Source organism: Scomber scombrus, chromosome 7 (assembly GCF_963691925.1).
Source record: "Scomber scombrus chromosome 7, fScoSco1.1, whole genome shotgun sequence".
Classification (NCBI taxonomy): Eukaryota; Metazoa; Chordata; class Actinopteri; order Scombriformes; family Scombridae; genus Scomber; species Scomber scombrus.
The window spans coordinates 5,760,313-5,784,398 of NC_084976.1; the positions used below are offsets into that span (position 1 = coordinate 5,760,313).

Genomic DNA, 24,086 nt, shown 5'->3' on the forward strand with positions numbered 1-24,086 from the left:
TGAAATATTACAGTCCTGAAATGTGCTCAATGTGCTACAGTATTCAAAACTGAACTGGTGTATCCCAAGCCTTGTTTTTCTGAGCAAGTAAAGTGTGAGGCCTTATAAATATCAGTATAGAGGTAAATTATTACTTATTACTATTCTATTTTAATATGTAAACATTCAGTAGTCTAAAAGGTAGATAGTGATGGAAATGTATAGTTAACTTAATAATTTCATTAATGTGCTTCTCCTGATGTCCAAGTCAAAGCTATAATGTTTCTTATACAGTCTTTCCAAGTCAATTTTCTTTTGTGAAACCACACATTTTAACTGTGGTCAATACTGAGTACAGACTGTGTATTAACAGTGAGATAAACAAAATATCCTTGACTTGAAAAGAAGGAGAGACAGCCCATTAAAATATGAATCCAACCCTGGTTTACTTGAAATGCTCTGTTTATTTCCTTATAGTTAAATTAATTTTCTATAATGTGTGTTTTTCAAAAACCTTCATACCTAAATAATGACCCCACCACATTAAAGAAGAGAAAGACTTGCGGGATTTCTTTGGAGTCCTTTCAAAAGAGGGTAACTGTTTACAAGGTCGGTAATAGCAGAAGTGTTACTAAGCACATTTTATCCCTACAAACTGTTACAATAAAAGCACTAGGTTCATTTTCCAAGCATATGCCTTCTTTCTTTCAGAAGCCCAAAATGTAACATGTTCATTAAAGAGGCGGGGGGGTAAGGGGCATGGAAAGGATTCAAATGGATCTGCCAAAAAGGAGACTGCACAATTACAAAACTATTTCACTCGAAAGCAGGAAGAATCACAACGACAGTACTGGTGATGTCATGCTGGAGATCACTGCCAAGAGTGCCTCCACTGTACCCAAGTCAAACTGGCTATGTTTAATATCTGCCTCCAACATGCCCAGAATAACAACAAAGGCAAACAGGGACCCCGGTTACGGACCAGACCCACAGGGTGCAACAGGACTTCTGATGTCTCTGTATTTCGTTTGGACGTCTTGTTGGGCAATTGTCCTCGCATTGTGTTTACCTGAGAGGACACAGTTGGTTGCAGTTGTAGTACAGATCTTTTACTGAGTGATAGGGAGAGATCTGTACACCAACGGGTTCATATACGGTAACTTATATCAACCACCTTAACTGTTAAGAGCCACAAGTCAACCCTTAAGCCTTATTCTCTCCTTGAATGTCTTCAAAGCTATATAGACATTTGGCAAAGGCCTGTTTTACAACATTTTAGTACCATGGACCAATCAATGCCATTATTGTTCATTACTGTGACCTGTTTCGGTGCATTTGAGCACTACTATGGACCGATTACATTCTGTGGTATTGGTTTAAATCTAAGACCTTTTCTTTCGTCTTATAAGCAAACCTCAAATAACAGCAACAGAAACAAATCTTGTGTTTACGGTACAGTAGCTGTTGCTGCTCCAGTTAAAGTGTGCATAATTCTTCATTAATCTAGTAAATCTCAAAGCCAGTTTATTTGTGCATGAAATCGCTTTCTTTGTTACAAAATAGCTTCTTTTCTTTCTTTTCTTTTTTTTGCTGGACATTTACCACAACAGTAAGCGGGTCAGCAATAATGCATTACAAAGCACAGGGAGTTCTGGGGTCAACGCTCTGTCATCCCAGCTAACAATGTTTGTTTTCCACTACTGTTGTTCAAACAAAGGTTTTTAAGACATAGTAACTCCAATCCCGAGGCTTGATCAAAAGCCAAAAACAAGGAATTCAGACAGGCTAGTGACTGGTCCTGATGTAGGTGCCGTGATGGAATTTGGAACCAGGCTGAGCAGTCTAAATCACTGCTGTCTCCTTTTTCTTTTGATTGGAGAACATTCACATTTTGTCCAGTGACCTCTTAATGTGAACATACCGTGTTCCTGCTGCTGATTGACACGTTTAGTATCGTTGCACCTGACACACCTGGCTGTCCCACTAGTGAGAAAGTAGACAACACAAAGGGAAAAAGCCAATGAAAGAGAAAGAAAGAGAAAAAAAAAAGAAAGAAAGAATCGTTAAAAAAAAAAAGCCAAGACAGAAAAGAAAAATCAGAGAGGGACAAAAGGAAAGTGGAGGGGAAAAAAACCAAAAGAGAAGGAGACACAGAGAAAGAATGGGCAAGAGGGAGAAATTGTTCCTGATTTAGATCTGAGAGGCTCTGGTCCTTCAGATGTCTCCATCAGCTAACCACAAGCCCAGGCTGAGCATGTGAGGCATGCTGCTTACGCTGGCACAGCTACCCCCTAAATGCTAATAACTGCAATGTGTTAGCTACAATAAAACACTCCGCACAGACCCCTGGCACACACACACACACACACACACAGGAGCATGTACAAAAGACACACACCTCTTAGTCAACTACAACTGACACAGGGGAATTCCCCAAACGAAGGGCAAGTTTTTAATTTAACCTGTTAGTTAATTACTAATCCAAGTAACTAGTTATTTGCCAATTGTTTATCATGTAGTTCCACTATAGAGCAAATTATTAATTTTGCTTTATTAAATGAAATTAATTATTAATTTTTGTAAATGGGAAAAACTATGAGAATCCTAAAGAGATCTGTCTAACTTCTCTCTATTTTGGTTAGTTGTCAGGACCTGATATGAACGTTAATTTCCATCTCTCAAAAAGTGCCATCCCTTTTTTTCCAGGTTCACCCATCATTTCATACACTATATTAGGCACATAATACAAGACATAAGCACCCCTTGAACAATGTAAGCACCAGCCTCCAAGAACAGCGCAAGCAGGGGCTGAGGCTACTCTGACAACTTAATTGCACATGTGAGGTGCAGCTGGAAGGCACGAACTGTAGAGGCCTAAGTGTTCTTGGAGAGTATCAATGTTCTGAAACCAGCAAGATAGAATAAATCAAACAGAGAGAAATGGGAGAGGACTTTCCGTCAATGTTGAGAAATACCAAAGCCATATTGCAGGAGGTTTGAGCACGCAAGCGGAATGTAGCAGGCCTCATGTTTGCATAGCTTTTATACACCGGGCTCCAAAGCAACTGAGGTACTGTCAACATTCATCAACTAACTTGAGAGATGGAAAGCTGTCAACCTTACTTTCGAAACAAATCATTTCAATTGCGTCGTTGTAACATCTTGGAGCTATAACCCAGTCCTTGTCCGTGGAATCTCAGGTCTCTTACGGTCTTCATCAGTGTAATGAAAAGAGACATGTTTCAGTCTTTAAAGGGGAACTCATATCAAACTGTGTTTAGGTCAGGAGCACTACCGCATATGTGTAAAAAATGTTGAATAAAGGCCTTTTGTGGCCACAGAGGAAGCTACGCAAAATCTGACAAACTGCCGCACATGATATCTATGATGATCTGTCTTCTGTCGAGCTGAGTACTCAAAACTGAGATTTGAAAGTTTCGACGCAGTTTGGAAATTCTGAATGGGATCTGAAAATTCCAAATTTGAACATTTGAAGATTGTGTTCGTAAGAATCAGAAATGTCTTCTCAGTAGTGACACTGATGGCCGTTAAGTTAACTGCAAGCAACATCCTGTTGCTGACATCTCTCACTCTCAGTCAGTCAGCTCCTGTGGCACTGTGGCGGCTAGCTGTCAACCAGCTCCACCAAAAATATGCTTTAATCAACTATCCAAACCCAACCCAACTTGCAAACCGCCAACTTTTCTTTTCTTTTTTTAACCAATCGTGTTTACTGAACACCGATAAGCTCAGCGAGCTGTGGCCGGGGAGCAACGTGTAGCGGTTTTGTTGTGAAATGTGTGCTTATTACCACCTTTGGACTAACGACAGAAACAACAAAAGAGGGAGTTATGTTCTTGTTTTCTGCTCCCATGTTGAGGAAATAATGTTTCAGCTGTGAGTGTGCTCGGGAGTGGGCAACTTGTCATTGCGGGGGTGTATTGTTGTGAAATGTGTTGTGGTTGACGGAGGCAGCTAGCCATCTCATTAGCTGGAAAGCTAATATCTGCAGGGTGTTGTTGTGTTGTGTTGTGTCACTATGCCAGTCATTTGTTGATGTTAGTGGGAGAGAGGCAAGGCACACGAGAGTGTGCAAAAATGTCACATCCTTTGAATTTTAGCGGAAAATCCAGCCCCGGTCTTTCACGTAAGAATCAGTCCACAGGCTGTTACAGACAATCGAGAAAGTTGGGGAAGGTCTCATTTTTTAAGTTACACTACAAACTCTTCAGTCATTGGCAATAAAAAAAACAATAATACATGTACATTATGTTACAGTTCTTACATATACAACCTTTAATAACTAATTCATAATTGTACTGCATGTCTTAACAGTAATGCCTGTAATGTTACTAAATGTATATGTTTTTTGTACACAGCTTCCATAGTCATATTTGGTTGGAGCAAATAATTACTGCCCAGTATGGTTTGGGTTGGTTTGAGCCACTATTCAAGTTTTAGATCTTTCCCAAGTTAAAACTATGTCAGAAATCACAGCATGCAATGCTGAAACGGCAGGTTAGAATCTCCAAATGAGATGTGTTGAGCCAGTTTTGTGCAATTACTAAACCCATTCAAGCATTTAAACTTTCACTTCCTATTTTTCACTTTTTAAGCCATTGCTTTGAAATAGTTTGATTGAATGTGGATATTGTACCTCATACTACTTGCACTGTATCTCAACTAACCGGCATCTCAATATCTCTAATCCCTGCTCTGTCAACTGGAAGTTATAACTCTCTGGAAGTTTTTCTGGAAGATTTGGAGCGAAGGCCACTTAATTGTAGCTTGTAAGTTCTTATCGTGTTGGTCATTTTAAAGAGGCAACGTGGTCTGTGTCAAGCCAGGGCGATACACTCCTTAAAGATCTGCATGTTTATTATCTTTTCAGCTAACCATATGCCTTCTCCACACAATCTCCTTTTCTCCTCTCCCCCACCATGGAGAGTGACATGTTTTGCAATTATTCATATCACATTCTTCTTCTCTTACCCACACATTACAAGGGCCCTTGCCAGCCAAGATAAAAGCAAACACTACCAGCTCCGGCACACTCTCGGGTAATTGGAACCTAACTCATATAATAACACCCAAAGTAGAACAGGGGAGCTATGCCTGAAACGCGCTAGGATCAGTAGTCCTCTGTTTTAAAGAATCACAAAGCATTACATATAAAATGAATCTAATATAAGGAAAAATAAAAGATTCACACCCTACCAAAAAGCTTGCTACTAGCTCTCCACAGGTGATTTTAGTGGTTAAAACATTGTCCCTTGTATGGTATGCAATTCCTATAATAAGAGTGAAATTATTCAGAAGTCACACTCACCACGCATAGCACACACTCACCCTGAGACCTGAAACACAGACCACCCACAGTTTGTGTAACATGGAGTCACACTGCCTACCTTTTGTCACTGAGAAATTACATACAAAGGCACAGAGTTACCGTGTTACTCCTATTTGTGACTTTATGTCTCACCCAAAGTACATTTTTAAAAAGTGAATCTATCCACATCTATAAATATACTTAAAAGAATTACAGGAAAAGGAATATCATAAAAAAGCCAAATCTGGTGGCCTTAGTCTGGAGAACAAACCAAAAAACTAGAACAAATAAAATGAATGAAATCAAAGACTGTCTGAAAAGCAGTCTTTAGTGGTAAACATATTTTCTAATTTAATGCAACAACTTTTAATGACGGCTGTTTAGATTTAAGACTAATTAAAAAAAAGCCTAACTGCAACACAATATCTTCCCAGAATTTCTGTCAGAAGAAAGCACTAATAAAGCCTTAATTGCAAGGTAATCGTTTCCCAGACTGCAATATCACCAGGAGCACCCAGCAAATAATAAGCTCCACTGAGGGATTGCTGTAGTCCGGATGGCCTGAGAGCAAGGATTAAGCTGTGGAGCGGCAGCATCCTGCCCAGAGTGTATTGATCACCACTTGACTCACTGGATGCAGGAAGCCGCTGGGTTTAATTTTTCCCCCAACTGCTTTCCTGTGTCTGAGGACTGTCTGAGGAGCTGAAGTAACCTCATCCCACCAGGAACCCAAACCTCCATCGAAACCTCAAAGACCTCAAAGCATTGTAACACTGTGGGTTGTGTAGCGTTAGCTGACTCAAAGGCAATGGTGGCTGGCTGCGAGGCTTTCAGCTGGAATGACACAGTTTTGTCTTGCCTTGTGCAGATGCTTTAAATTAATCTGGAATGCCGAACAGAGACCGGTACAATAGGACAATCTGGAGAAGTGAAGAACTTGAATGAGCAGACAAACAGATACAGCACAGAGAATTAAATGATTGGTTTAAGAATTATGATTTGTTGGAAACTATTTATTTCAACTTTAGCTCTACAGACCAGAGCCTCGTTTCCAAAAAGTATTCTAAGGCTAACGTGATCAGAAAAACTTACGAATCTTCTTAAGCTTAAGAGGCGTTTCCTAACAGCATCAAAACTGAAGACACTCTTAGATATGATAGTAGACTAACAAGTGACTCCTACACACCTGTAAGAGGCTAAGAGCATTTTAAGAAGCTCTGGTAGTGGCATGGGGAACCAAAAACTACATGTGTTTATTGGGTTTGTTCAGTTTTAAGTCCATAATTTCATCATGTTCTTTGTAGAAAATAAGAACATAAAATTAAATAACACATACACAAATTAAAGCAACAATTGATTTGCACAACTGATCTGTCAGTTTCAGTCATCACTGCCCACTTTTCCATCTTCTTGCCCAATATATTCATCTCTTCTGGCTAAAATGCCATTTTTCTGATGCTATATTTTCAGGTTCCTTGTCTTCTCTTTTCTGTTCATTGATGGTGCATATGTTGTTTGCCACACGCTTACATATAGCAAGTCTAATACAGAAAACGTTTACTTTCTTAAACTGACTTCCACACAGTAACATGAATGATAAAGCGCAGCAAGCTGAAGGCTATAGATTGTTTACTGAACATTAAGCTTTGTCTTCAGCACCGAGTACAGTGAACGTTAAGAACAGTGTGCGTGTTTGCCTGTTCTAAAGTACTGCTTTGGGAATTGCGTGTGGAAATTTGTTTCTATGAACGCTCCAAGAAAATAGATCCCATCCAGATATATTTTGAGATAAATATTCAGCTTGTAATAATAATGTGTGTCTGATATGGTTTTTCAAAAAAAGAAAACTACAATTACCACATTAAAATGACACTTTCTCCCTCATTGAAAAATACACAAAAAAATCGATGAATATGCAAATATTGTTCATTTCAGAAGTGTAACTGCTGTACACAAGATGTCTCCTACATCACTGTAAAGTCCATTCTAACGGTTTGTGCACTGGGGGCTACAATATTAATATAAGCTCAATATAAGCTGTATATCGACCAAGGTTGGCTCCCATACTAGTTGTGATGTCACAAATCCTGCTCATAGGTATACGCCTTAAACTCAGATTTCAGTCAGCACAGAAACTTTTCACTTTCAGCAGTTGAATGTGAAAACAACCGTCTAGTGTCGTCAGTGTCAGTTCGACCCAAAACTCCTCCTGTCCGCATGTCAAATGTTCTTGGGCAAGATACTGAACCCCAAATTGCTCCCAATGGTCATCAGTCATCATTGTGTGTGTGATGAGTGATTAGCAGAAAAACATTGTAAAGCTCTTTGGATGAAAGTGCTACAAAAATGTAGCCGTTTACCATTTTTACATACATCATTCTGCACAATGACCCTCAAACATCCAACTGTGCACACATGTTTCACTGAGGATCAATTGTTATCGGGAAACAAGGCCCAGAAAATCTCATCATTATTACAACATCCAAGTCTTACTTAGAATGAGCAATCCTGTCACCGAGTGTGTTGGTTTGAGGCCACAAACACACAGTATGTGGGACAAAGACAGTGGGAACCCTCATCTCTGTTCTTCTCTCCACTGTCATCAGTTCCAGTCTCACCCAAAATTTTCTCCTAGTCTTGCCAATATGAGACAAAACATTGATGTTAGTGGTTGACAGTTTGTTAAAATTTATGCACACCCCTGCCTGTATTTCAATACAAGAGACAAATGTTAGAGGGCACATTTGTAGATGGATCATAAAACAAAAAATGGACGTGTGCTTTCGGGAAAAGTTTACACCAAAGCCTGACAAACTATAAACACTCTGGGCCTTTATCTTCGTACCCATTGAAATGCTGCCATTTCTAAGACAAAACGGTCAAATACAAACACAAATATAGAGGCTTACACACATAAACCCTTTCATAACCACTCCTGAGTAAATATTCTCTGATGTTTAACCCACGTTTGTCTCTCTACAGTTCTCTTTGTTTTCTCATACGAACTTTCAAACTGCCTGAGGAACCAAGTGTGCCAACTTCACTCCATGTTTTTATTATCAGTCAGAGATGGATTTTGTTACTGCTACGAGGGGATGGATTCAAGGAAAATAGATTCTCCAAAGCTCCATGTCTTCGCCCTCTGTCTCCTCGGTCCTGAAGACAAGGCCCCGCTGAGCTGATGATCAGACGGATTTATGGTGCAATCTCTGTAAGCCATTTGCTCCCTGCGAGCCGGAGAATCAAAGGCAAGATTTCCGGATGGCATCGGGACAGAGATTATCCAGTTTGTGCTATCTGATTGCAAACTCCCACGGGCTGTTTTCTTTTACTTGTTTAACATTTTTCCTTTGTGTTTTCGGACTTGTGAAAGATGAGAGTTGCACAAGCACAAACAGAATGGGTTTAATTCTGTCTGAAGAGACCGTGAAGGTACATTTGATTGCATATGACATTTTTAAAGAATATAGTCCTCATTAAAAATGTATTTTAGTGCAAGTGACTTCACTTAGACAAAACATGTCCAATGTTTTAATTATCACTTTGTATCATATTCACAGTCCATCAACAAGAATAGCAGCTTGTTAATTTAAACCAGAAAGTAAAGCATTGCTAGTACCACAACAGGCTACACACAGAAGGTGGTAACATCCATCCCAGGTTTCCTCTTTAGTGGGTTGTGGATTCAACCCGAGTCGCCAAACCACACGTTAAAGCAGTAGCATCCAAAGTCTAACAGCTCCTCTGGGAATCAACTGTGCATCTGAGGTCACAATGTTTTAAAATCTGTGTGCAATTATTAGATGGCAATCAAAAGTCTTGTATCTAATCTATACATTTCAGTTCAACTTTTAAAGTAGCGACTATTTTGTCTATTAGGCGGTAGATAGAGAAAGAAGAAGAATACCAACTTTAAGAATTTAATAAAGGGGTTCCTAATTCAAATGTATTACTCATTATTTAGGAGTAATGTTGTTTGGTGGTGTGAAGCGCTAAAAATAGTTTGGAAGGAATCTGAACAGAAGAAAGGGCCCAGTTGGACCATATGCCAAACCAACAAGTCTCAGAGGCACCTCCCCAAATCATCTTGAGGCAATGCATCAATCAGAACCTCCACATCAGTGGCAAATGCACTCAGCGGCCATAAAACTCCCAGATCAAGCAGCAAGCCGAGCCAAAACCAGAGAGGCTCTCCTCGGTAAACCCAAGCCCTTATCTTTGTCTCATAAAATATAAAGAGCGCTTGGGAGTGTTACTGTAACTGCTGTCCAGCCAGTTCCTCTCCATCTTTACTGATCACACCTCATCTTCAACATCTGGAGCAGTTTACCAAGACGTCAAGAAGAAGAAATGAAAAAATGTGCCCTTAATTTTGTTACATTACATCAATGTCTTTCATTAAGGCCTGAATTAAGTTTTGCCTATTTCTGTTGATGTGCTATAACTATATACAAAAACAAAAAAAAAGCCAAGCAAATGCTAAACATCACAGCACAAGCCTGCTCAAATCCCCAACATCTGAATTAAAAACCTTAAAGGACCAGTGTGTAGAATTTAGAGGCATCTATTATAAGGCACTTGGCAGAAAGGGAATATAATATTCATACGTACGTTTTAATTAGTGTATTATCACCTGAAAATAAAAAGTTATTTTTTCGTTACCTTAGAATGAGCCCTTTATATCTACATAGGGAGCGGGTCATCTTCCACGGAGGCTGCCATGTTGCACCAGCATGCTTCTACAGTAGTCCAGAATGGACAAACCAAACACTGACTCTAAAGAGGGCCTTTTGTCTTTTTTGTGAGGTTCGTAGCCACCACAGGTTCTCCTGCACACTGGGAGGGGGGGGTGTACTCATTTGGTTGCATTTTGGAACCTCACCACTAGGTGCCACTAAATCCTACACACTGGTCCTTTAAATGGCAACACCACCTAATGAGACTTGCATGGAAAACATTTCAAGGATGTGAAGACTTTGGTGTGAAGAACACAGTAACACTGTAAATGGCTGCTAACTCGTTCTATGAGACTTCCATGGGGAAAATATCCTAGATGGAGACCTTATGAGTTCTATTAATAGCTCGAGTTTTCATAGGAGTCTATATATGGAATGACAGATTTAAATCCACAGTTTCATCCTGTAGAGCTCTTGACATTTTCAGACTGCCTTTTAATTTAGAACCGTCTCAGATCAAACAGTTTATTCATATCAAGTAAATCGAAAGGAGACACATCGTGTGTGTCTTTGCACAAGAAGAAAGAAGTTGACTACTACAAAACCCTTTCATCCCCATGACCAATCTCCTGTTACATACATTGAGCTCTTAGGCATAGACGAGGGCTTAGTTTAATTTCACGTGGAGATGTCCACACTAATAATTCAAATCATACATGAAGTACAATCATTTAAATTACTGGACTTAAACTGTATAGTAAACTATATGGGTTGCATAAACAATAAATCTGGAAACTAAAAAAGAGTGGTGGAGATTTGAGAAAAGATAAATACTAAAGAAAGCATGTGCAATGTCTAATATTAAGTCTAAGCTTGCATAAAAGAACCATGTGAGGTTAGGACACAATGAAACACACAGAAAAACCTATGTATTTTGTTTGTAAATGGCCTCCGGTTTGTAAAATTAATGTCAAAAACAAGTTGACAACTATTACCATACTTTCTGCTCTACAAGTCCTCATTACAGCTTATTTTAAGCAATTACACTGTCAGCAGGAGCTGTAATCTCCAACTGCTGCTAAACGCCCAAATTTCCACATTTGCTGGAAACTATAATTGTGAGCTGCTCTTGGTGCTTTGCAGATGGGCCCTATTGAGCAATCTGAATATCCCTAATATTACCCAGTTCCTCTCAAGAGGAAACACGAACATTAAAAAGCTCCAAATAATTTTGGTCAAATTACACAACCCTTAATGAACTTCAAAAGACGTGCGGATGTTTTTACAGGCCGGTGCTCAAGCTTTAACTGTAATTATGAAAACAAACCATATTAATGATATAATATATCATTTCCACACTTTGGCCGCACGAGTCCCACCACAAAGTTCCTGTCTCTACTGGACAAAAGAATCTACTAAATTTAAAATGTAAGATTTTCCATACACAGATCAATTTTTCTGCTTTTTGAGAATCCTGTGGGCCATCACCCAAATTACTTGAGGGCTTCAGGGAGAACTGTCATGGCCCATGTTTTGCATGTACATATGCCAAACTCCCTGCATCCCTGCTAGAACCTGATTAAAACTGGAGCTGGGCCTGACATGTATATGAACAGGATATGCTGTAACCCTCAGAGAAATATAATCTAGTTTCTGTGAGACTAATGTGACAAAGGCCCATATACCTTTTCTTTCAATCAAGGAAATCAGCTGACCATGGTGGGAACCAACCACCACATAGATGACATGGCAAATAATCCTGTTTTCTAATGTTCTAATAATGTTGAAAGTGCAATGTGAACATGAAATTAAGCTAATACAAATTACCAAAATTACACAAATCTAAAGGATATAAGGAAGCTGGCTGCTTTTTCTTGCCTTAAGAACACAGTAGTCAGTCGGGGCCCTTACTGCCTCCCACTCACATAGGAGAGAAGTGTAGCTGCTCATTTAAATTCCTCATGCTAGAAGGACTTCTGCTGTAAGTCTGGCTTGGCTCCAAATTATGTCTCATGGGTGTACATACCACTGAATAATTTGTCCAAACGTCATTTGCAATTCGCCCAAAATCTTTTCTTGACTGGAAGCTTTTACAAAACATCTGTAACAAATAGTTGTTTTGAGACTACATGCATTACACCAGTATCAGCACTGGTACATGACCTTAAGCTGTGTATGGAGCATAAAAAACAAGTTTGAATTTCCATCTAACTAGAAATCTGATCGCTCCAGCAGTAGCCACCTGCACAGTATGATATTTACCATTAGTTCTGGGCAGCTCAAGCTCATGTGTTACAAATCTTTTTGCCGCAGTCTATATAATTAGCTGTAATTGACTTCCCTTGAAATGTGTTTCTTCTGGGACATCTGGCCTTGAAACTTCAACCTTCCCATAAAGGACCAGCACTGAGCTACACTTTCAATTTTGCAAACTGCATGGGTGGCAAAGGCACCACCAGGCTCTTCTGCAAAAATAAATAGATGAAAAATGTATTTCATATTCCACACTTTAAAAATGAAAATATTTATAACTAATCTAAATAGAATAATAGAAATATTTCTCTTAGGATAACTGTTTTCAGATTTATGTCCATGATGATGCATGATATGGCTCAAAAAGTTTTAAATGATCATTTACAAGCCAAAAAACCAAGCCAAAATGTTGAAACTATCTGTAATCATAGTTTTTGTTAGAAAGAAACATAATACTTTGAGATTAAATGAAAAAGAGACCAGTGACATGCTATAGATAGTCATGGCCAAGCAGGAAACAGAACTTGTCAAATTTAGTAAAGCTGCATCAAAGTTTTGAGTTTTCTGAATATTTTGGGTCAATGAAGCTCTTCTTAAGAAAGAAATGTGCTATGTGAGAGTGGAAATCATATTGGCAAAGTTGAACAAACTATATTTAAATGACAGAACAAAAACAACAATTAAAAAAATAGCTAATATAGGTTTTTATCCTGAGTCCTTCTTTTTTAAATAAAGGCTGCATCTCTTGATAAAGTGAAAAGAGGATTTGTAAACAGTTAATTTTGGCACATTTTCATCCCCAAACTCTGAAAAGTGCTCCTCACTGCAGATTATCCTAACAGCACTTTTCTGTACACAATGGGCTATTTTTCATCTGAGAAGCTTTTAAAAACACAGCTCGAAATCCAAATAGCTGTTTAAAAAGGCACAGATTTGTCATTTCACCTAAATGAGGCAGTGCTTTCTTTGTTTGCTTTTCTATTGTTTTAGTGCATTTTTCATCAGACCCAAATTATCGAGGCTAAGTAAGCATGGATAAGAAAGATGAAAACAACTGTTACTTAGCTGTCTCAAATTAGCAAGTTTAAACCATGCCTGTGAAGTGCCTGACCGCACCACAGCAAAACAGGAATAATATGGTTGAGATCTGTCGTTAGCAAGTGTGGCTGCAATACAATATTCCATGACAAACATTCCTGACTTAAAGAACTGAGACTTATGTTTTCACTTTGATGCTTGTGTGTGGGGTAAGATAGCTGTTATCAGGCTAGCAGCAGCTCATTACAGATGGAAACCTCTGAATAAAAAGTTGCCCAGCCAGAAACAACGTGTCATATTAAGCTGAATGAGCACACACTTGCCTAACAAATCAACTTGAAGAAAGAGGTGGTGTGAGCAGTGGGATGTCAAACTCCTGAAGACCAGATCCGCTGATGGAGTTGATTTAAGAAATTTTAAAACTACAACCAGCCTGACACTCTTGCTTTTACAGTTTATTTATATGCCTGCCCCTACCTCTGTGCCTCTTGTTTTTTACCTTCAATCTGTAAAATTGTTCAGCTCGTTGACATGCTGTGGGAATCATGCATGTACAACTTGTAAAAATGGCTAATAGTCAACTCATATACTGTTGAATCAAAATGGGTGAGAATGACAGCACTTTAACTTCATAGGAACTGTGTCTTCCCCCAAATACCTGGTTAAGTCATCACAGTGAAAAACCTTATAGTGCTTTCTAACTGCACTGTACTTAAAAAGAATACCTGCGACTTTGTTTTAGTTTTTTTAACAAAACAAAATATGGTATTTAAATGTGAGAAGTATTTGCAGGTAACTGATGCAAAAACACGATGACATTAGCTTACTACAACTTTAAGGATTCACGATACATTGAATATGAAATGGTTGTATTTTCTTTTCTTGAGATTTTTTCATTTTATGTAAATTTAGGATTATAGTGCTCCTTTGTAACAGCAACTCCACCACAGGATGAAGTTCAACAGGGACAAAAGTTTCAACATGTTGCTCACAAATAATAATATTAAAATAATGACGTGCTTTTTAAAAAAAACAACTGCCTTTTTTATGTAAAACAAAGGCCATTACAAAACTTCTGGGAGAAAAAGGAATGAGAGAGCTTTACTTTGGCATGAGGAGGAATTTCACATAAATAACAAGAAGATCTGGCCAGTCTTGTTTTGGCCCTGTGGCGGATTCAAGGATAACATGTTTCTCATACCAGTAAAGAACTAACCTGGGCTCCATCCCTCAGCTTGAGGATGCACTCCATGGTGTTGATGGTGATGACGACAGGCTCCGAGCCCAGCTTGGTCCAGGGTACGTGGATACGCAGCTCATGGATATGACCACTCATGAATGTAAAAGGCAGCTTCAGCTCCTATAAATATACAGAGACATAATAAAGATAAAAAGAACAGATAGCTATGAAAGTATAGTTTGAATAATATGCACTATAGAATTACATCTGCCGTGCAGGCAACATCGTAAAGAGCATGTGGCAATATGACTGCTGAGACTGAAGGACCACTTGGAACCTTCATCCGTCCATTTCCTAAACTGCTCTTTGAAACTAATATTTGAAGACGAGAGGATAGTAAAAAACAACAGCTACAGATAACATATTGGTCACGCTTTTAACAAAATCAGTCAGATTTTCTCAGAGGCAAAGGAAGAACTGTTCTGCATCTTGAACTACTCTGTGTGAGAACATGAAAAGTCCCATGAAACCAAACTGCCTACACACAGACTTCACATGCCTCCTCTAGAAATTCAAGCCAAAGAAACAAATAACCAAACATATTTCTGAGGAAAAGCTGTCATGGATTTACAGCATGTCTGCTTGATAACTCCCATAATGTTTCATTTAAAATGACTCGTCATATTAAGAAGATTATCTTTAATTACACATTTTAAATGAGGTACTCTTCAAATTAACTGCAATAAAGTAAAAAGCAAAGGGAGGACAATTGGCCAGGTCTTGACGTGGCATCACACATCAAAATACTAACACGATTCCCACTGTCGGTTGGCTTCAAGCTGCTTCCAATAAGAACTTTCATCACAATCTCTGTTGGGTTAGGTAGTGTTTTGGTCTGCTCTTCAGAAGCCCACTCAAGAGAAAAGAAAGTTCTTTTAACTCGTGACAGATTGATCTAATCCAGACATTACAAGTGTAAAAAAGAACACTGTGTCAAAATAACACCGCAGAGCAAAATATCGGAGTAAATCTATCAAACTTCCTCTGAAATGACACTAAAGATACTGCATCTGTGCTTGGCTAAACTGCATTGCTGTGGTTCTTTTCTGGTTCTAGTCAAAGCAATACATCTTAGCTACACACACTGTAGCAAACATGTAGACAAACTTGAATGGAAAAATATACTAGTGAGGCACATGCTTGTCCTTCACTCATTAATTATTTTCCAAACCTTTTTACTTTATTTTATGTTGTGAGTGAAACAACTTTAAATCTGGCTTCACTGTAAAGACTTTCAGGAATGTTAGCAAAGTCATGTTCATATGATGAGCTTCTTCTTGTGCTGAGAGACCAAAATGCTACAATTATTCATTTCAAAAAGCGATGAGAGATGTTAGCCATTACTAGCTTGGCCATATCTTGTATGTACCTGGATGACCTATGTTGAGGAATGAATGCAATAAACAAAAGACAAAAGTGCAGTAAACTACAAAAATCTATATAAAAATAACAGAGGTATGAGCAGACACACCTTTAATCCCTTGCAGTTAAAATTAAGACATTAAATGTAAAAAGTATTGGAGGGGATCATACCAATGTCAAACTAAAATTATATATTTCTTCCAATATTTCATCACAGTGTCATTGCTGCAAACAAAAATCACCATGCTGAGTATTATGTAGTATTAGGTTTAAGTGCCATTAAATGTGAAAATACAGCATCTGTCATCACAATCAGTCTTGTTTTGGTCTTGTGAAAAAGTTAAAGATAGCTGAGTATGCATTCTTTACATTACCTGTTCCAGTACATCCAGCTTCAGGTCCAACTTACTGAGCACCACATCTCCTCCCCAGAGAGACAGCTGCAGGTCAGATGGCTTCAGATTCTTTATGTACTTGTTCACATAGCTCATCAGGAGCGGTGTGACATAGGACTCCAACATCTTGTCCCTGTCCTAAACACGTCAACCATTGAACAAAACATTGTGATGTAATTTAATAAGGTCGATATTTATTTACATTACAGTATTTATGTAATAAATCCCCCTTTTGCTATTCTTTTCCAGTCTTTTTTTTTTTTAAACAAACACAACTGCTTCTGATGGCCAGGCCAAAAAATTGATATTTTTCAGAGCAGATGTTTTGTTATATCATAACACAAGGTGTAATTCATTTTTATCATATTTATACATACAAGGAATTTGACTTCAGCTTAGCGGCTCTAAATATATTTACACAGAATGACAACACAATAAAATTCAGAAATATACACAAGGAGTGAATTTCCGTGACCTGTACACAGGATACAAATTGTGCAAAGACATAAAGAGCTCACAGAGTGCTGACATTTTTTTTTTTAAATGACATAACTGTGTATATAGTAGGTAATTATGTACAGCATATATAGCCTGTTCAGATACAGAATAGAGTTATGACTAAAATGTATTGCGCATTTTTAATATTAAGAATTTATCATTCAGGTGTACCAGTTCCAGGGCGTCATTATTGTGCCTACGTTTAATTAGTAGCACCTGTGCTGTTTCAGCTATGACTAGCATCTGTAACTTCTGCACTATGTCCATATGTTACTATTTTATCGTTAAAAGTGTAGGTTGTTTATGTTCTAACCCTCACTAATGCACCTTGTATGTAAACGTAACATCCTTATCTTGTCATAGAAGTGTTGTAAATATGAAAAGTGCCTTTAAAAACTAACCAAATGAAAGTTATTCATGAAGGCTGAAGGTGTAGCTTCATGTATAACACACACTTAAACTGACGCACAACCAGTATTCTATTCACGGGTGACGCAGTTCGAGCTTTAATTCACAGCTAACTTTTCAAAGTGAATTTCGCGGTTCTACTTTTAATTGCAACATGTTTTTATTTACATTAGTGCCTCATTAGCCTGCTAGCTAAAGTGACTTCACTTTTTGTGCAGGCGACTAAACGGGGAGTCCTGCATTACCATTAATTGGCAACTCTCTTTCCTAATGCAGAGCAATGTAGCTAAATATAACTTGTTTTGAATGAAGCAGTGCACAGTTACGTAGTAAGAAATGTTACAAACTGCGGAGTAGGTAGCCAGAGAGGCTAGCTATGGTCTCCTGTCATATCTGCATACAAACAGCAGAGCAAAGAAGCTAAGCTAACTGCTGACAATAAGTCGCCATAACTTCGTTTCAGCAAACTCAAACGTGTGGTGTAAGGCAAAAATAGAAAACCCAGTCCTTACTTGACTCCCGCTTGTATCCTGTAGCTACTCCTTTAATTTGACGTTTAGTTAAGGTAACAAACGCATCCCGTTAACTGGCGTTAGCCTCATCTCTCAATAGCTTCAGCTCAAACGTCATCAGTAAACATCGACGCGGCTTCCGTGAGTCTGGTGTTGCGTTTTCGTTCTGTAGGAAACGCGAGCATCACAGCTTCAAAGCGCGAAGCCTATAGGGCTTCAAAATAGTGGCAAGTCAAACACTAGAAATTCCCTGTGATATATGACTGGGTGAAATTTGACATTTAGAGTACCAACTTCGGTGATCACTGAAAATGAATCCATGAGAACATCACGCAAATGTTTGAAGCACAATATCCTATAGATGTTGCTGGTGCAGACGCAGGTGCCATACAACCAATTATTTTAGAAAATAACAATAACAGTAGCAATTTTTTTGTTTTTAAAAGCCAGCAGGCTTGTCCAATCAAAAGGTGCATGTAAGTGGAACACCGGCCTCTTGGGCATGAACAAATTTACGGAGAGTACCAGAAGGCATCAGTACACGTAATATACGTGCTGTCTCTAGCACGCCCCCAGCCCTTATATGGAAGCTCACCTTTGCTGGGGGACATTACAAGTAGTGTCTATGTTTAGGAAACTTTCCTTTAAATAATTTAAACATTTTTAAAGTAGGAAATTTCATTCATTTCCATCTCAAATCAAGTTTCAAGGACAAATATTCTCTTTAGATACTGAGAGATCTATGCAAAAGAATAATCAAAGGGTCTTTGCCTTCCAGTCAAACAGGTGACTTGTCTGTTTTCAAACTTTTATTTCAAACACACTATTGTGTGGCTGGTTTCACCTTAAACATGAAATTAAATGCCACCATAATGTTGACATATGCAACTGGAGACTCACTTAAATTTACAGTATAGATAATGTTACTGGAATAATAAATAAATAGCGTACAGACTGAAAATGAAAATAAATGAAAATGCAGTGGCAAATAAAATGAACAATGAATGCTGAGAAAAGACTGTACTATTCTATGAAAACACTATAAATCTTCTTTTTGGTGTTCCAAGAACAAGGGTGATCTTGTAATTATATAAGTCTTCCTTATTAGATAAATATAATTTTGGAATTCATGAAAAATCAGGGTTAGGTTCCTTCTTCACTTTATTGTCGGGCTTGACGCACCAGTGATTTCTGCGGCCAGAGGTTTCTTTCACTATGTTAGATCTTTGTTTCTGAAATTCTGTGTTGCCACTGGGCCGTTTCTAGCTGGACGATATTAAAATGACAAATTACAGGACACAAATAAGCCATAAACAGCAAAACATTAAATGACTGTGTAGTTAGTAAAACTATAAAGGCCATATAGGCTATTGTCTTGAGTTGCTTTCATGTAGGCTACTCAAATTTACGAGATTTATTTATTTATTTTATTATGGTGATATGGACAGTGTGGCTGAATTATTTTTTTTTAAATAAAAAATAAAAAAAGGTGGGTGTCTGTCACAGGCCATTGAGGGTCATATGGAGATCATATGAAGTCAGAGGAGTGGAGCTCAGTGGCCTGCAGCCAGTGCCGCCTCTCCCCTGTCAGCTAGATAAAACGTCCTGAGGACACAGTCCACAAAGGCCGGTCACCGATGAAGTTCACCATGTGACTGTCCACTCTGTGCCAACTCCGTGTGTGTGTGTGTGTGTGTGTGTGTGTGTGTGTGTGTGTGTGTGTGTGTGTGTGTGTGTGTGTGTGTGTGTGTGTGTGTGTGTGTGTGTGTGTGTGTGTGTGTGTGTGTGTGTGTGTGTGTGTGTGTGTGTTGGGTGTCATTGCTCTGAAGTCATTTCAGTGGAATATGTGCTCTGGTAATTAACAAAGTAGCAATACATGATGTCTTGTTAATATCACACTTTTTCTACAGACCCACTGACTTGTTCTTTCTACGCCTGCTGACAGGGGTGAAGTATATTTAGTGAACTGATTATATACACAGCATAGTCTAGTGAGATCATTACGGCCACATTAGACACTGGTGTAAGTAAAAAACAAACGTCGTTCCTTTAAATGCATTTCAAGTCTTGTGTCTTGTCATCTGTGTAATGATGTGATCCTTGAGAACACATAGATAAATGTATCTTTACTTTTGTTTTTACATTATTCACCAAGCAGCACAACCATTTCCTTATATGGATACGGATACATTTCAGTTGAGAAGTGTCTTGATGAAAAATAAATCTAAATAAATAAATAAATAAAAACGAATTCAGAAAGTGCACCTGTTTACTTTTAAAATGTATCATTATTTCGCCCCTCAGGATTTCAAAATCCAATTTATTTTCTATAAATGGCATAGCTTATTTATATGGTGTACATCAGTCACATATGCACACTTAATTGTTCTTATTCAGCGTGTCTCTGTGAGAACGTTTAAGCCACAGAAATGTTGTTTAATTCATCAACATTTATTTATAATAATCGAATTACTTTATTAGTTTATTTTTAGCAGTTATTTCCTCTCTCCAATCAAAATAAGCTTTTTGTGTTTATTATATTTCTAAAAAAAGAATAATAATAATTACGTTGTGTCATGTATTTCAGCATACACCTTTTCATATTTGCCTCGTTTGCAGTTTTTGATGTTTTTATGTTTGTGGTTTATTGGTGAACGTGCACGGTTTTTGTATGATTGTTGAGTCATTTTTTTTGTAAACATGCGCGTGCTGGACGTGTTGCACTTCGTTGTGTCTCCATTAGAAAAGAATGAGGAAAATAGTGCGTGTAATACATACGGCCTTGGTTAATGGCCTTTCAGCAGCAATAAGCGCCGTTTTAAATCTTCTGTTGTTCTTGTAACAACTTGTTCCAGACCCTGTTTTCGAAACCATTAAAGCTAAATGCTGTTTTTTCAAGCAATTAATTGCACTGTCAGGTGAAAATCGTGTTTTTAAACCATTCCGCAGTAGTCAATAATGGCTGGTGAAATCATGAAACAACAGGCCTGAAGGCCAAGAAAGACACAGCGAAAGAGAGAGAGAGAGAGTCTTAACTCTGCACCAAATAATCCAAAATGAATAGGAAGCACCTTTTTTCTCACAGGCTCCAGCTCCGATGGTTAATATTCAAGCGTATTTTGATCAAAGGTTAGTTGGATGAAATCCAAATCTTACACTTTATGAATTTACACAAATACACACAAATCTAAACCTGGGCGTTAAAGCGTAGCGGCCATAGCGCTCGCAAATTCGCAGTGAAGCTACTTCCTCATAGCTGTACTGTATGATTCATAAATGACATACATCAAACATTTAAATATCAAACTAATGCAGATCTCAAATATGCCCAATTTATAATTTGTAGAATAGAGTCATATTCATCTTCTCTGCTGAGCACCGTTGATTTTATTATAAACATTATAAATATGTATAAGGCGGCAGGTTGATGTAGCCTATACTGCATGTCCAAGATATAACAGAGGAGGCCTACTGTGTCTCAAAAAAAAAAAAAAAAAAAAAACTACACAGCTGAATGTTGTCTTGTTTGTATTGGAAGTGATGAATGAATGAACCCTGATAATTCCCGTTGATCGTCTCTGTCTCTGTGGGTTGAGCTGTTTTCTTTGCACAGGTGACTCCTGCCGCCGCTTTGCAGGTCACTCATGGTATCAGAGGTGATGTAGATAAAGACATGTGATATGGCTGCTAATGCGGCTAATATAATACTAATCAGCCCTTGTAGGCTCTAGATATTGAAGATAATAATGGGGCTAAATTATTCTAAGGAGGTGAGTGGCAGACAATGCTGCATGTATAACCTTAATATAACATTATTATTATTAAAGAAAACATAAATCTTTACTATATTTGCTAGGTAATTATCAGTCAAAAGGACAGGACTATTTGGTCTTTTAAATGACTTTCTGTCTTAAAGACTTTAACAGCCAAAGACTTTCTTGTCATTTCATGCCTGCTGCTAACTGATATCTACTGGCCTACTATAAAAAGCCCAACAAGTAAGCCACACTAAGCTCCCACTGCCTGCTGGCTGTAAACATATAATCTATTAACTATAAACTTGATGGCCATGGTTAATGGTTTCATCTAAATATTGCTTTTTGGTCCGTAACATTGTGTCTCGTGTTTCATGGCATCTTAAACATTGAAATGAAAACAGAACAGATGCAAATGTATCATGGAAATATTTATTTCTAAAATACAATTTAACATACTTTAAACTTATGACTGTTTTTGACAACTGTATCATTTCAAGGTCAGAAAAGAAAAATAAAAAACAACATTATTTACATGGTCTTGATATTTACAGGTGGTGTGAAAGCAGGACATGGCCATGGCTCCGCTGCTGTCCCACTTCAGGGTTCATCCAAATCCCACTCTATGATGTGCTGCAGTAAACGTGTCCAGATTTGATGAGTGTCTTTGAAAAACAAAACAACAAAAAAAAAAGAAGAAAAAAAAAAAAGAAGAAGAAGTCGCTGACTTGTCTTCCTGTGTTTTGTCCTTTTGTTATTTTGTTAGTCTGTCCAGGCTAGTAGTCCTGATGTGGGCTGTGCGTCAAACTGTGCCGTCGCAAGTCACAGTTGCGCCGAAACACCTTTCCGCAGCGGCCACAGCTGTAGGGCTTGATGTCTGTATGGGTGAGAAGGTGAGTTTTCAGGTTACTTCTTTGATTAAAGGTTCTTCCGCATGTGGGGCATTTGTGGGGAGACTCCTGTTTAGATTTAAAGCAAGCAAATGATTATTCCCTTTAATTGTATAGAACGTCTATCATTAATATCTTTCAATCATCTAAATAAATCCACTTTTGTGTCAGTTATAACTCCCATGAATTATAACTTCCATGTGTACCGCTCACTTGTTTGTTTTATTTTTTATTTGAATTTGGTTATTGGCCAAACGAAATCGTTTCGTGAGACTTATTACTAACCCCATGCATGCAGTATGTCGTGCATAATAGGTGAATTATGATCATAACGTAAAACATAGAAGGTGGCAGTTCATATTTTCAGATTGTAGCCAGCTTACCTGCATGTGTAAGGTTTTATGGACGGCTAGAGTTCGAGACTGACAGAATCCCTTCCCACATTCTTGACATTTGAATGGTTTTTCCTTGGAGTGGATGTATCTGTAAAACAGAAATAACACTTCATCAAATGTCTACTCATGCAACGATTTGCTTGTAACAAACTCCAGAATCGTAGGGCGAAAAATCTCTACTGTGCAAGTTCTACTGGAAGTGTCCAACTTAGTGCGTAAAAGCGCTTTAGCGCCCTCGTGGAGAAAACTCTGGGAACAGACCTTCATACATGTTGCCATAAAATAAAGTAGCATTTTTTAAATAATTTATTATTTTGAAAAAGACATTTATAGAGACGAATGTGTTTGTGATTAGGAACAGTGTTAAACTCAGGAATGCAGCTTTACACTCCCCTCCTAACCAACAGCGTGTAATTAGTCCAGTATGAGTAGAAATCAGTCTTACCTGTGGTCTCTGAGATGGTCTTGTCTTCTGAAGGCCTTGTGGCAAATGTCACAGGTATACGGCCGCTCGTCTGTGTGGGTCCTCTCGTGGATGAGGAGGTTATATGACTTGGTGAAATGCCTGCCGCAGAACTTGCAAATAAATTCCTTTTTAGTCTTGGAGGGGAGCCTGCCCCGGGTGGGTTTTCTGTCCGGGGACAGCTTGCTCAGCTCGGAGATGGTTCCCCCTAGTCCCGATGCCAGCTTCGCCAGATCCGCAGCTTTCGGCGGGTCCTCCTGAGTGGCGGCGAGGGCCAGGTTGGCGAAGTCAAATCTCGGCCTGTCCTTGTGCAGCAAGGGGATGCCGTGCGCCATGCCGGCTTGTTTTGGATGGAAGAGCTGAGCTGCGGCTGTAAAGGGTAACGCTGGGAAGGGAATCCTGGGGTCCATCAAGCCCTGGGCGGCTGCCATCTCTGTGATTGTCGACCTCAGTCCTTGGATGTGCGGGTAGCCAAGAGTCCAGTGGTTCATGTGCATGGTTTGCACCGCGCTGAGGCCGTACAGTCCCTGCAGCTGGTCAGCGGGGAAAGTGTTGACGGCCTGCAGGAAGGAGTAGTTTGTGAGCTGGAGGGCCGGGTGCAGGGGGATCGGAGCGTGCAGGGCTTTGCTCCCCATCTCGGCTCAGTCCTCTGCAGAAGGCACGGTAAAAAAAAAAAGTCTGAGGGGGGAATGAACAAGTATAAAACGGTGAGGGTTGTGTGTAAATGACACGTTAGAAGCAGTTATTATGTGGTGGCAGAGGCAGGAAAACTATGACCTTATTTTGCTGATCATGACACAGTAAAAAAACACCTGTTTTCCTGCACGAACTATTTTAGTTGAAATGCACATTTACACACAATATCACACATTATGTTTTATTCTAATTGAACA

At 38.7% G+C, this 24,086-nt stretch overlaps 2 protein-coding genes across 5 annotated transcripts in view; both read right to left on the reverse strand.

Moving 5' to 3' along the window:
* The window catches only part of LOC133984086 (intermembrane lipid transfer protein VPS13B-like), a 325,432-nt gene extending 307,656 nt beyond the window's left edge, over positions 1 to 17,776 (reverse strand). For all 3 annotated transcript variants that reach the window (XM_062423340.1, XM_062423339.1, XM_062423341.1), the window contains exons 1-3: positions 17,691 to 17,776; positions 16,252 to 16,410; positions 14,492 to 14,635 (exon numbers count right to left, since the gene is read on the reverse strand). In XM_062423340.1, the coding sequence (XP_062279324.1) occupies positions 14,492 to 14,635; positions 16,252 to 16,398 (291 nt within the window). In that variant the 5' untranslated portion in view covers positions 16,399 to 16,410; positions 17,691 to 17,776. The remainder of the gene's footprint in view (positions 1 to 14,491; positions 14,636 to 16,251; positions 16,411 to 17,690) is intronic.
* A 4,396-nt stretch (positions 17,777 to 22,172) lies between these two features.
* On the reverse strand, positions 22,173 to 23,838 carry osr2 (odd-skipped related transciption factor 2). 2 transcript variants are annotated; one of them, XM_062422900.1, is made up of 3 exons: positions 23,176 to 23,838; positions 22,719 to 22,818; positions 22,173 to 22,322 (listed from the first exon to the last, which is right to left on the reverse strand). In XM_062422900.1, exons 1-3 carry the CDS (start codon positions 23,826 to 23,828, stop codon positions 22,248 to 22,250), a joined length of 828 nt encoding a protein of 275 aa, XP_062278884.1. In that variant the 5' UTR covers positions 23,829 to 23,838; the 3' UTR covers positions 22,173 to 22,247. The 2 variants fall into 2 exon arrangements, with proteins under 2 accessions (XP_062278884.1, XP_062278883.1); XM_062422899.1 differs by having other exon boundaries at positions 22,173 to 22,404.
* Between the last annotated feature and the right edge of the window lie 248 nt (positions 23,839 to 24,086).

Bases quoted from the DNA above. Each gene is read 5' to 3' on its own strand.
- osr2 (XM_062422899.1), bottom strand. From the start codon at position 23,828: ATGGGGAGCAAAGCCCTGCACGCTCCGATCCCCCTGCACCCGGCCCTC. The intron at 22,819-23,175 runs GTAAGACTGATT...TCTGTTTTACAG, and splicing joins GACCATCTCAGAGACCACAG to ATACATCCACTCCAAGGAAA. The intron at 22,405-22,718 runs GTAAGCTGGCTA...AAATCTAAACAG, and splicing joins ATAAAACCTTACACATGCAG to GAGTCTCCCCACAAATGCCC.